Source organism: Sceloporus undulatus, chromosome 5, assembly GCF_019175285.1.
Source record: "Sceloporus undulatus isolate JIND9_A2432 ecotype Alabama chromosome 5, SceUnd_v1.1, whole genome shotgun sequence".
Taxonomy (NCBI): domain Eukaryota; kingdom Metazoa; phylum Chordata; class Lepidosauria; order Squamata; family Phrynosomatidae; genus Sceloporus; species Sceloporus undulatus.
In genome coordinates, this window is record NC_056526.1 from 191,590,399 (window position 1) to 191,602,721 (window position 12,323).

At 44.7% G+C, this 12,323-nt stretch overlaps 1 protein-coding gene across 3 annotated transcripts in view; it reads right to left on the minus strand.

Annotated features, from left to right (window-relative positions):
- The window catches only part of PAIP2B (poly(A) binding protein interacting protein 2B), a 40,299-nt gene that overhangs the window by 3,235 nt on the left and 24,741 nt on the right, over positions 1–12,323 (minus strand). For all 3 annotated transcript variants that reach the window (XM_042468687.1, XM_042468686.1, XM_042468688.1), the window contains exons 2-3: positions 7,571–7,734; positions 549–734 (exon numbers count right to left, since the gene is read on the minus strand). In XM_042468687.1, the coding sequence (XP_042324621.1) occupies positions 549–734; positions 7,571–7,726 (342 nt within the window). In that variant the 5' untranslated portion in view covers positions 7,727–7,734. The remainder of the gene's footprint in view (positions 1–548; positions 735–7,570; positions 7,735–12,323) is intronic.

Below are 12,323 nucleotides of genomic sequence, written 5' to 3' on the forward strand. Positions count from 1 at the left end.
CCCCTCACTCATCACATACTCACTGCATGTCACAGTGACATGCCAACTACCTACCTGGCAAAATGCTTGCCACGTTGCCATTTTACTTTTATTGGATAAAAGTGCCCTAAAAGGTTTTGAAATCTCTCTCTCTCCCATTCCAATGAAAACAACTGAAGAAGGCTGAAGTCAAAATTTTTGCTTTATTCTGCTTTATTCATATAAATAATATTGTATTATTTCTTGCTTGTTTGCAATCATTTTATTAAATCTATATAAATATTATGGTATCCTTAGATGATCCAAGTTTTATCTGAAAATACTACTGTTCCATTGCTTTATACAACTGGGGTATGCATGTGTGAAACTGATGAAAAATAGAACAGAACAGCACCGGTTTCAGATGGAACCTGTAGTTCAGAGAGTAATATAAAACTGAAGTGGTTAAGTAACTATCATCCTTGCCTACCACCTGTCACCTCAAAATATTGGTAATGCCTATGGCTGATGGCACCGTCTCAAAAGAAGAGATATGGAGTGCCCTTCTTCCGCCCTCTCCCAATGCTTACCAAAATGTCTTCCGAAACGTGGCTGTGGGTGCTGTCATTGACCGAGAGGCCATTCAGCTGCTGCTGAAGCTGCCCGATGCCCTGGGGCAGGTCGCGAGACGGAATGAACCAGTCCTGGTCTTCCTCGTCCAACATCTCCTGGAAACAACGGTCAAGGAACTCCTGTTCCTGCAGCTCTTCCTCCACCTGGTAGAGAAGTAGAAAGTCATAAGGATGAAGCCAGCCTGCCACAGCAGGAATGACTGGCTTCCACAACTCGATCCTGAGTTGCTGGCCAAGCCAGGAGCCCCATTCATTTGAACATCCTGGCTCTGTCCATCCCCAGGGACATCTATACAGGGACCCGGGTGCCAAATTCTCTGTTTGCCACCAGCATTCCTTCTGTGGATATGCCCTTAATGTGCACACACCTGTAGAAGGGAAATAACAGCACAGGTGAACCTGCTCATGTAGCCCCATTCCCTTCCTCCTCATATTGTTAACAGCATGGAGAAAAAACAATCTAAAGGGGGAAGTACCACACTGAAAGTGAAAATGCAGCAGAAATGCATCTGTGTCTGATTTCACTGTTATAGAGAGGAAATGACATGGAACATTTCACCACCAGCTGAATGCTGATACCAGTGTGTTTGGGATTTAAGAGCAAATTACTGAAGAAATCAATGCAACGAAATGAGATTTAAGGCCTCTTTCAGGAAAAGAAGCAGAAAGACTGTAGCCTTGTAAGTTACACACAAATGCCACACTGTCATTTTAGCACGATTCACACATGGCCTGCTCAGGCTGCTTTTGTCTTTCAAGGCTTGTGCAATGCCATTCTGCCAGTAAGGGGGAGCTTTTGTTTAGCATCCCAAGCACTGAACGCCTGAAAGAAGAGAGCCTTGTGTCCCCTAATGCTGATGTTCCTGGGTCATTTTACTCATTTTCTCCCTCTTTCTTGCAGGATCTAGGTATCCCTTCACCTCTCTCCAATGACACAGAACTGTTGCTGAAGGTGAGCAGGGAAGCAAGCCATTGCTGATCCCTGACAGTGTCTTTGCATTAGAAAGAGAGGCCACCCCACCCCACCCCCACCCTTCCTGACAGCGCGGCCTATCAAACCGATGGCCTCTCAGCAAATAAATATTAACGGTGAAGCAAGAACCCTACTTGGAGCCAGCGAGCCAGTGGGGGAAGGCCTTCAGAACACAGTTCAGGGAGTGACACTTTGCATGCACAAGCACCTGCTGCTACTGAGTTCAGATGGCAATGACTGGCAGCAAGTCTCAGAGCTAAATCCGCAGCAATTTTCCATAAGAGCACCCCATGGCCCTGTTGGATCAGAGAAGAGACCCATGTGCAGACAACACTCCTGGGTACTGACAAGTTATGGAGATAATCTCTCCGCCACCTCACCTCAGACGTATCCAGCATCCCATTCTCAAGAGGGCCAAATGCAAATATTCCACTTCTCTTTCATGGGACTCAAGGCCAGTGAGAGGACTCCTTGTTCTCCATGATGCAGTCTGATTCCTTTCAACGCCTCTACTGCTTGCCCACCTTGACAGAAGTCCAGTATCCTCAGGGTGGCCAGCCAGGACACATCTGACAGTCACTCCCTACCCCCAAAAGTAGGAAGGGCTACTTTTCTTCTGCCAGTTATTCTCCTGCAACTGATAACCATCAGCATCCTACCTTCTCAGAGGGGGGGTTACTCAGACTAATCACTGCTGTGGCATCCTGGTCTCGGCAGGTCCATCCAGAGCTCAGAAGCCACAAGTCTGGACCCACTACTCTTGGCCAGTGTGTCCATCCCCCCTCCCACACACACGATTATATGTGCGAAGGACTGTGCAAGCTTTCCTTTGATCAACTCTATCTTCTGCAAACTGTAAATGGATGGGTTTCATGTCAAGGATGATGGGAGTTGTAGCTCTTCACCTCTGGCTTGAACTCACCACCTGGTTGTGCACCGCGCTGACCAGTTTTGGCCAGTGGTTATAGCTTAGCAGAGTTACAGAGAATAGGCTGAAGATCCTGACAAACTCTCCTTGCCTTCTCACTCTTGCTTCCACAGAAGTCTTCACCCTTCTTCAGGATCCAGCTGGTTCTTGTAGCTTCACCCAAGACACCAGACAACTCAGTAGTCTTAAATAAAAGATCTACTTTATTCTACTATATACAGCTCCAAAACTATCCAACACAACTCCTTAGTACTACACACTATACATTGGGATGCATAGTCATTATTATAGTCAATGCAAGATACCACCCACTGTTGTCTGTTTCCACCCAGTAGGCGTGTACATCATTCTCATTGGTTCTCTTGGTTCATCCTACAATTAATGATTTCATCATCTCAGCCTTGACCACTTAACAATTGTCAGGTGTGTCCAATTATCCACTTTACATTTCTTGTCCTTGGCAGTTAGGACTTGTTAATTGTATTACCATTTACACCTGTGTGGTTCTCAATTGGCTTCTGCTGAGTCACCCTGACTCTCACATACATGTTTTATTTCATTTACTGTATATCCCATGTTGCTTTTTCCTTAACATTTCATCCATCTACAGACAACTCCCAAATATGCAGTATTTGCAGGCCAGTTAGAAAAAGTCCCTCTTAGCACTTCCTACCTAAATTTTGTGATATTCCTTGACAAAATTCAGAGTTTAAAGTCTTCCTCTGTGAAGATGTTTGCTCTCGATGCTAGAAAAAAATTCATGGCAGAATCTATACTTTCTGTGGTTGATATGCAGCCTGCTCCCTTTCTTCCAGTCATTTCCTTGCAACATACTTTTGCAAGCTGCCCAAAGAAACCCTACACTGATGAAGAATGGCTTTGAGCTGCATGTACAGTAGGTCCTATGCTGCACAACACAGGAAAGGATGCAAAATGTATGGGTTCAAAAGCAAAGGGGCGAAGGGCCTGCCTCCTTCCTGTTCCACACCAGCTTAGCCTGCCTCCTGCAACCGACAAACCAGGATGGGACTCAGCACTCCACTGACATCCTTCCCTTCAGTGGTATTTCTGGTGAGCACAGCCAGCAGGGACAGAACAGACATTCTTGGGATATTATCCCAGCAGCCCTCATAACACAAGATGGGTGAAGAGGAAGCATGAGACAGGCGTACCGTGCATCCCTTGCATTTCCCACTGCAAAGTGGCATGACAATTTTTCCTTTCAAATTCATAACAATGCTGCAGGGATAATATACCTATTGGTAGGATTCACTGGTTTTATAGTTTCCTAGGTGTCACCGACTAGAGTTTTTGATCATGTAAGATTGTAATCCTATCCAAGAATCTAGGAAGTCAGCAAGGTAGTTTTGGTTAGTATGGTATGTTCCAAGCAGGGATACTTTTTTGTAATTGTGCTATTGCAATGCTATCAATAAGTCATTTCATTTGGATGTTTTGTCAGTCCAGTTGGAATTGCTCCCAGAGCACCATTCGCACTCCTAGAACCAGAGTTGTTTTCTCTCGCTCTCGATTTACTCTTAGAAAATCAATTCATTTGAGATGTGGTGCTGGAGAAGAGTGCTAAGGATCCTGTGGATGCCCAAAAGATAAACAAATGGATCCTTGAGTAGATTAAGCCAGATATCTCCCTGGAAGACAAAACTGAGGGTGTTGTACTTCGGACACATCATGAGAAGGTATGAATCACTGGAAAAAACAGTAACGTTAGGAAAGGTGGAGGGAAGTAGAATGTGAGGAAGGCAGCATGCAAGATGGATGGACTCTATAAGGAAAGTCATGGGTATGAGTTTACAGGAACTAAGCAGAGCAGCGGAGGAATGGGAGTCTTGGAGATGTTGAGATCAACTCAAGGGCAAGGTAGTAACAACAGTAACAACAAAAACAACAACAAACCACCAAGAGGCTTTCGAAGGAGCTATCTTTCTCCTGCCCTGAGAAGGCAGGAGTCTTTTTGTTGTGGGCATTCATCTTTGTTTCTGAATCTCATTAAAGGAGTGCTCTCTGAGAGAGGGAAGAGTTCTGATGGGTCTTTACGCAACCCACTTGAGGAAGGCAGTGGGAAGTAGTCAGCTTTTCCTCTCCAGATGAGTAAGATTTCTGATTTTGTGTTCCAGCCAAGGCCTCCTTGGCCAGTAAGAACCACAGAAGGTTGGTGTGTCATCGCTGGATGCTGAAGGGCTTTCTGCTGAAAACTGCCACACTACAAACTTGGCAGCCAGACAGAAGTCTGGGAAATGAGAGGAAGCTGCACCACTAGGCAGCAAAACTTGGAGAGGAAAGCAGAAAATGCTTAAACAGTTCCAGACCTTCCTGAGCAGCAGGGAGACAGGAGACCAGCTGAAGTAAAAACTAAGGAATACCAGCGCCAGATGGGGCTCTACTCAGAGCAGGAGAAAAAAAATGGCCAAGAACAGATGGCAAGAGAGGCAGAGGTCAATGGGACAGAAAAAGACAGCAAGGAGGACATATGTAGTGGGCTTCTACTAGGACTGACTGTTTCCATCAGTGCAGCTCAGTATCACCTACAGCAAGGCGAGTAACAGCACCATCTCTGGGAGTTAAATTTTCCACACCAGGATCTTCTTCTGCTTCTAGCTTTGACTTTTTTCTTTTTAAAGAGACTAAATAGTGCAGGGGAGACTTCAATTTAAAATGTGAAATGCCACCACTCTGGAATTTTGCAGGAGAGGCAATTCACCATTTTTAGACAGAAAAAGGGAGGGGGTATCAAAGCCTGCTGGAGCCACACCAGGGGTTGGGGGCAAAGTGCCAAGGCTGCACTTTGCCCACCCCAGGTGACCCTGACTGGCAGGGGCTCCCCACAGTCCCAGGCAGGAGCCTCTCACAGTCTTACTTGCAGATGCTGTCAGGGACTAAACTGAGGGATTCTCTGCCCAGAAAGCCAGAGCTCTACCATTCAGCCATCATCATTCAAGGAAAAGAATATGGAAACAAAAACAGCTACAAAAATGACGTTAAGGAAGAGAACATCAACATCTGTTTTGAAATAAAGATCTGGGACCTATGTTTGGGGAGGGATTGCTGCCATTCCATGGTTCAAAGGCTGGATCTCATGCCTGTCACAATAATCCAGGATCCCAAGAAAGCCACATTTTCAGCAGCTCTGTACAGTGGTGCCCTTGGAGACAATCCAAGGATTGCAGCAAACATTAAATGCCAGCATCCCCTCTGGAGCGGCAGATCACGTTCAGCCTGTTTGGCAGCAACAACATGACCACTATCTGGATTCCAGGCTGAATTCATGGCAGTGTTCTTTGAAGTTCCAGACCTCATGGCCTCAAGCCCATATACTGGCCCCTCCTTTTGAGAACGCCTGTGGCACCTTCGGTCTGGTGGGTCAGACACTGGGGAAGCTGCCGTTTTCTTTTGCAAAAGGAGATAATATCAACTGCAGAGATCCAGGTCTCTGGACAACTGTCCCGAAGCAGGTGCTCATTTCTCACTCATGCTCATTTATTTCTGCAAAGAAACCAGCCTCCCTGAGTCTGTAAAACTTCTGGATACTGAATTATTATTTTGCTTTTCTTGTTACATTTAATGCAAGTATTTTATTTTAATGTGTTATACTGTTTGTTACACTTGGCTACTGCATGCTACCTTGACTGCTGGAAAAGAGAGGTAAACAATAAATGGATCTGGGGATCACATTTCTAGACACCTGGGACTCAATTTCTAGAAGGTAAAAGTAGGCTTGAGGAGCAGAATTGGGTCTTTCAACTGGCAAGGGTGGGACTGCCAGTAATCCCCTTTACACCACCTTTCCCCATATATTAATGCTGTCCCCCAGTGTCTCTAGTCATTCTTCTTCCCTCCCTTACAAGTCTAAAATTTGCTAAGTAAAAAGCTCTTTAAAAGTAGCCTAAAACCAGGCCCTGGTCAATACATGCAGAATCTGCACAACAGATACAATGCTTGGTGGGTAAAAAAAAAAAGCATTTACAGTGCGCAAGACACCAGATGCATGTGGTTTCAGTGATCCTTACAACTTACACATAAAAGAAGACAAATTATATTGAAGAATGGATTGTGGGCAAAGAAAGGGGGGAAGTAAATATGCAAGAAGGATGGAGAAAGAAAGCAGTTTTTCAAAGTTTGCTGAATAGGACTAGACTTAAACGGGATGGAGAAGAAAACATTTAAGGAAAGGTTGAGGAGGCTGCACCTGCTCAGCTTGGTGAAGAGAAGGTAGTGACATATACAGTGGTACCCCGGGATACGAAATACCCATGTTACGAAATTTCCGGGATACGAAAAAATCCCATAGGAAATAACTGTTCCGGGTTACGAAGGTTATTTCGGGTTACGAAGAAAATTTTGGTGCTTTTCGACGCTATTTCACACGAAATCGCGGCTTTTCCCCATTAGCGCCTATGGGTTTTCGGCTTGCGAAGGCTTTTCGGGTTACGAAAGCGGCGGCGGAACGAATTAATTTCGTAACCCGAGGTACCACTGTACACTCTTTGCAGTCTTTAAATATCACAAGGGTTGTCACACAGAGAAGAGGGTGAGGGCTTGTTCACGGCAGCCCCAGAGGGTAGGACCAGGTTTAATGGTTTTAAGGTACAGGAGAGCAGATTACGACTGAACATTAGAAGGAACTTCTTGACAGTCAAAGAGATGGTGGGGTCTCTTTCTCGGGATATCTTCAGAAAGAGGCTGGACAGTTAACTGCTGCTGGGGATGCTCTCAGTGTAGTTCCTGCACTCAACAGGGTTTTGGCTTCTATTGCCTATGGGACCCCTTCCAAATGTATGATTTTATGACTATGTGCACAATAGCCAGGCTCATCAGTAGACCAAGGATTCAGTCTTGCTGCTTTGTTTGAACAGGATCTCTTTCTCCCTCTTCTCTGTTTTATAGCAATCTCCAGGTTTTATTACAGTGTGACTTATTTTGTTGTAATTCTGCTTCATTTCAATTCCTGCAAAACGCCCTGATAATTTCTATTACAGAACAGCCTATAAAGCGTACGCATGTCTGCCTCTTTCTTTAAACAAAACTATGCAAAAATTCAGCTTTGGCTTTTTGCTGTCTCACCTGTCGGTTGAAGTCCTCCTCATTCTCCATCCACATGTACTCTGCAAAGGGGTTGTTTTCCTTCTCATCATGCCCATTCACTACCTGGTCCTCCTTGGATTTTGCAGGGGTGGTTGAAGTTGTGGTTGTGTTGGCCACGTTGGAACCATTCATCATTATGGAATCTAAAAGGATATTAGCAACAACAAAGGGGTGCTATTAGAAGTCACAGATTAACAGAAAGTGCTACTGCGCACCTGCACCTCATTAAACACGAGTAGAGAACATGCAACTCATTGGACCACCACTCCCATCATTGTACAGTGCTAGCTAGGGCTAATATCTTGATTTTACTGCATAATGTATTGTTGTTGCTAACCTTCATGTAGTTTCTGACTCATGGCTACCCTAAGAAGTCTTTATCATGGGGTTTCCTTGGCAAGATGTGTTCAGAGGAAGTTTGCTATTTCTTTCCCCTGAGGCTGAGCCTGTGACTTGCCCAAGAGGGATTCATGGCTAAGCTGAGAATCGAACCTTGGTCTCCAGAGTCGTAGTCCAACACTCAAACCACTGTGTCACATAAATTCACTGAGTCTTATTCCTATGTATCTATGCAAAGAATAACATCATTAATCCTTCCATTCTCTAGGGGGGGGGGAGCTGCCTCTGCACACCCTCCTCTCTCTTCTATTTACCACCACCATCTTAAAAACAATTCTTTGTCCATTCTGACAACCTTTTTGTCCATTCTGACAAACAGAAGACCAGAAGAAGACAGGGACTGTGTGTAACTCTCTGGGTTAAAATCCCAAAGCAGTAGGAATGGTAAACACAGGTTGATCCTGTGCAGTTTACATAGGAGGAAACCCTGTTGAATCCACATAGGTGTTACTTCCATGAGTATACATATAGGCTTGTCCTACAAGCTGCTCTCAAAGGGGAAGGAGGGCCAGAACATTTTGGACAAACATGGAAAACAGAGTCTGGTCTCAGAGAAGACTACACCAAGCTTTGCAAAAATTCTGTCAAGAACCTGCTGCTTCCCATGGGTTTTGGAAGCCAGTGTCAAGCATTAGGTAGAACCACCACCCTTTTTTCTCTTAGCTATTCTGAGGTTCTCTCCTGCCCTCCCAGGAAAGTATTACCTAACACAAAGACATAATTTATAATTAAAACCAAACCACAATTTCAAAACACAAAATGGCAAACAAGCAGCAGCATTTTAAAAAACCACAAACATGATTCACATTTTCAAATGCCATGTGGGGGGAAAAAGGAGTCTTTGCTGGGCATCACAACAATAACAACCCAAAATGCCAAGTGACCCTCCCAAAGGAGCCATCACAGGCAAGGCCCTGTCTTCATTCTCAGTGAGAGCCTCTGGTATCCATCACTCTGTATGAGGAGGCTGAGATGGAGATAGGCAAGCATTGCAGCATCTTTTTCCTATTCTGTTCAACACAGAACAGTAATCTAGTTTAAATGGAGGAAAAGTTTATGACAAAATACTCTCCAGTTAAGTTATTTCTGTCCGTAAAATTTTCTCTCAAACTTTCTGGGTTTTCAAAGATCAGCATTAGCAATTTCAATCGGGCCTGGAAACAGAATAGGAGCCAATGCAGCTGTCTGAGCACCAGGGAGCTGCTTTTCCAATTCAAAAGCAATGATTATGAGCTGTAGTTTCCATTCTCCAAAAGGCAATACTGTGTATTGTAACATCAGTAATCTGGCCTACAGGTGACTAGTGCCCCAGCTTTTAGAGGCTGGAGTGGTCTACTGTGTGGATCCAAGAGCAAATTACCCCAAACCCCCTTTGGAGGTTTTTAAAGAGGGGCTGGATGGGGGAGGGCTTTGATTCTTCCTGCATGGCAGAAGGGAATAGGAATAGGTGGCCCTTGGGGTCTTCCAACCAGGATTCTATGATTCTATGGTTAATGTTATGAGCACATTTGATTCATAGGGCTACACAGCCTGAATTCTAGCTTCATGGATTATATTATGTAAAGTGGGGCTAGGGCAAGATTCTGTTCCTCCCCCCAAAACTAGTTTCTATGTTGGCTGGACAAACATATCAATAGAAGTATGGTGTCTAGATCAAGGGAAGTCATAGTGCAACCCTATTCTACTTTGGTCAGACCTCACCTAGAATACTGTGTCCTGAGGAGGGCCACCAAAATGGGGAACGGTCTAGAAACCATGCCTAATGAGGAAAGACATACTAGTGAGCTGGGTATGTTTAGTCTGGAGAAGAGTAGGTTAAGAGGTGATATGATAGCCCTGTTTAAGTGTTTGAAGGGGTGTCACATTGAAGATGGAAAAGGCTTGTTTTCTGCTGCTCCAGTGACTAGAACACGCAACAGTGGATGCAAGTTCCAGGAACAGAGATCCCACCTCAACATTAGGAGGAACTTCCTGATGGTAAAAGTTGTTCAACAGTGGAGCACAATCCCTTGGAGATTTTAGTGGAGTCTCCTTCTTTGGAGGTCTTTAAACAGAGGCTGGATGGCCATCTATCAGGGATGCTTTGATTGTGAGTTCCTGCATGGCACAATGGGGTTGGACTGGATGGCCCTTGTGGTCTCTTCCCACTCTACAATTCTATGATTCTAACATGGCTGAAATTAAGCAATTAACCGTCACTCATCCTAAGCAGGAAAGAAGAAATACCACAGTCCCTATGGGCCATTTATGCAAAAGTGTTTGGAAGTAAAAGCCAAACAGGAGAAGAGGAAACTGAAGCAGAACTAGGACATGAATGCGGAATGGCCAGATCTGCACGGACGCATCTCAAAAGGAACACTTCCTTGTGCTACTCTCTAAAGTCCACTTCTTGAATATTCCCTGAGAACAGGGGAGCTTTGCTGGACTTGGACCCAGAGGATCAGGGTTCAAATCCCTTGCTTCAGTGTGGATCCTTGGGAAAGACACAGCCTTTCAACCTCAACTGCTCGTCTTTAAAGGCCATATATGGTCTACCACAAAGGAATGTTGTACAGGTCCATACAATGAACAAAATAATAAAAGGACTTCACAAGCTAAAAAGGAAAGCCCACAGATAAATATGGTAGACTGCCCTGTCCCTGGTCTCCTGACAATACCATTCATCAAAGTATCTCTCAGGGATCTTGGCCCTAGAGCAGAAGTTCCGAAACAATGGTCCTCCAGGTCTGTTGGACTTCAACTCCCAGAAGCCCCAGCCTACTTGGCCAACAGTCAGGAACTCTGGGAGATGAAATTCAAAATCTCAGCAGAACCAAAGTTTGGGAACCACTGCCTAGAGGAGGGGAAAATGTGGCTGGAGCTTCTAGCCCAGCGGATGGTGAAGCAGCATTCCCACCCTCAGGACTGAAATTAGGTAGCCATGAGCTGGAAGAATGAGAAGAGCAGAAGCCATTCTGACTGCTTCAAAGTCATGACAATGTTCTCCATCAAATCCTTGGCCTTCTATGTGGGACACCTATGAACATCCTAATGGCAAGAGGCCTGGATCCTACTAGTTAGTCTCTACTAGAATAAGGACAGCTGTCTATAAGTCCCTTTGATTCAATGGACTACTCCAATTGTGACTAGCAACTGTTGTTATTGTTTTAGACTGATTTTATTACAAGCTGCCCTGAGATCTTCAAATAGAGGGCCAGAGCTAAATATATAATATAGATATTTATATATTAAAGAATATATTATTATTATATAATAAATTACACACACACACAAATTATATAATAAAGAATAAACAACAACAGGGCCTATATATGGTGTGAATCTGACATGTTTTTTTCCTGAAGACTATCTGGGTAGAGTAAACCCAGATTCCACATTAATACTCACATGCAAGGATCATTTGCTTTGGTAGCTCTGTTATCAAATGATGCAAAGTTATTTTCTTTGAGGATTCAACAGGCTCTCTGATGCTGACAGAGAGCTATGACTCCTTGAACCAGTAGGCTGGCCTTTGGCCCAAACCTCCAGACAACCATCACATCCAGAGTGAAGTCCCGAATTTTATTTTCATCGGTAAACACCTACTAGGGCAGGGGCAAAAAGGCTTCCTGGCCTGGAAGCCATCTTGAGTCCCATACTGAGATAAAGGCAGGGTATAGATCAAATCAAATAAGGTCCCTTGAGATGCACCACATGGAGCTTTGTGCAAAAGAAACATGGTCAGAATTAAATAAATTACAGCATTCAGAGATGGAAGAATTTGAGGACCAGAACCTGACTGACTGCCCACCAATTACAAGTCGCCCAGAGACTCATATCGACTTTTTCCACATCCCTAGATAGAAGACATGGGAAAGAGAAGAAATGGGGGTAGGGAAAATGTTTAAAATGGTGAGGCTCACTACTTGGCATGGGAAGTATTTCTCACACATTGCTTATTTCTCCTGCTCTGCTGAGTCAACAAGCGGTCTGTCCAGTAAAACCACAAGATTCCAGGTAGTTGGGCTAGTTAATGCCAGGAACTGGCAAGGAAAGCGGCCAGTCTTCTGCCAGAGTAAACTCCACAAGGCGGAAGGGGACACTGCACCAACCTCAGCACCTGAAGGCTGGCGGGCAAGGGGACCCCTGAAGTGGTGAGAAAGCAAAGGATGCACCTTCTCATCTCTCACAGGTTAGTAAATGAACAGCCTCCCGTGGCTGGGCATCAGATAGAAGGTTGGTCCTAGTGGGCTCAGTTCACATGCAGAATGGCAACGCCCAGAAGACTTGCAATGAACGAGTCCACACCTTAGACCCAAAGTTCATAGCAATATGAAGGTGTTCCTCAACTAAC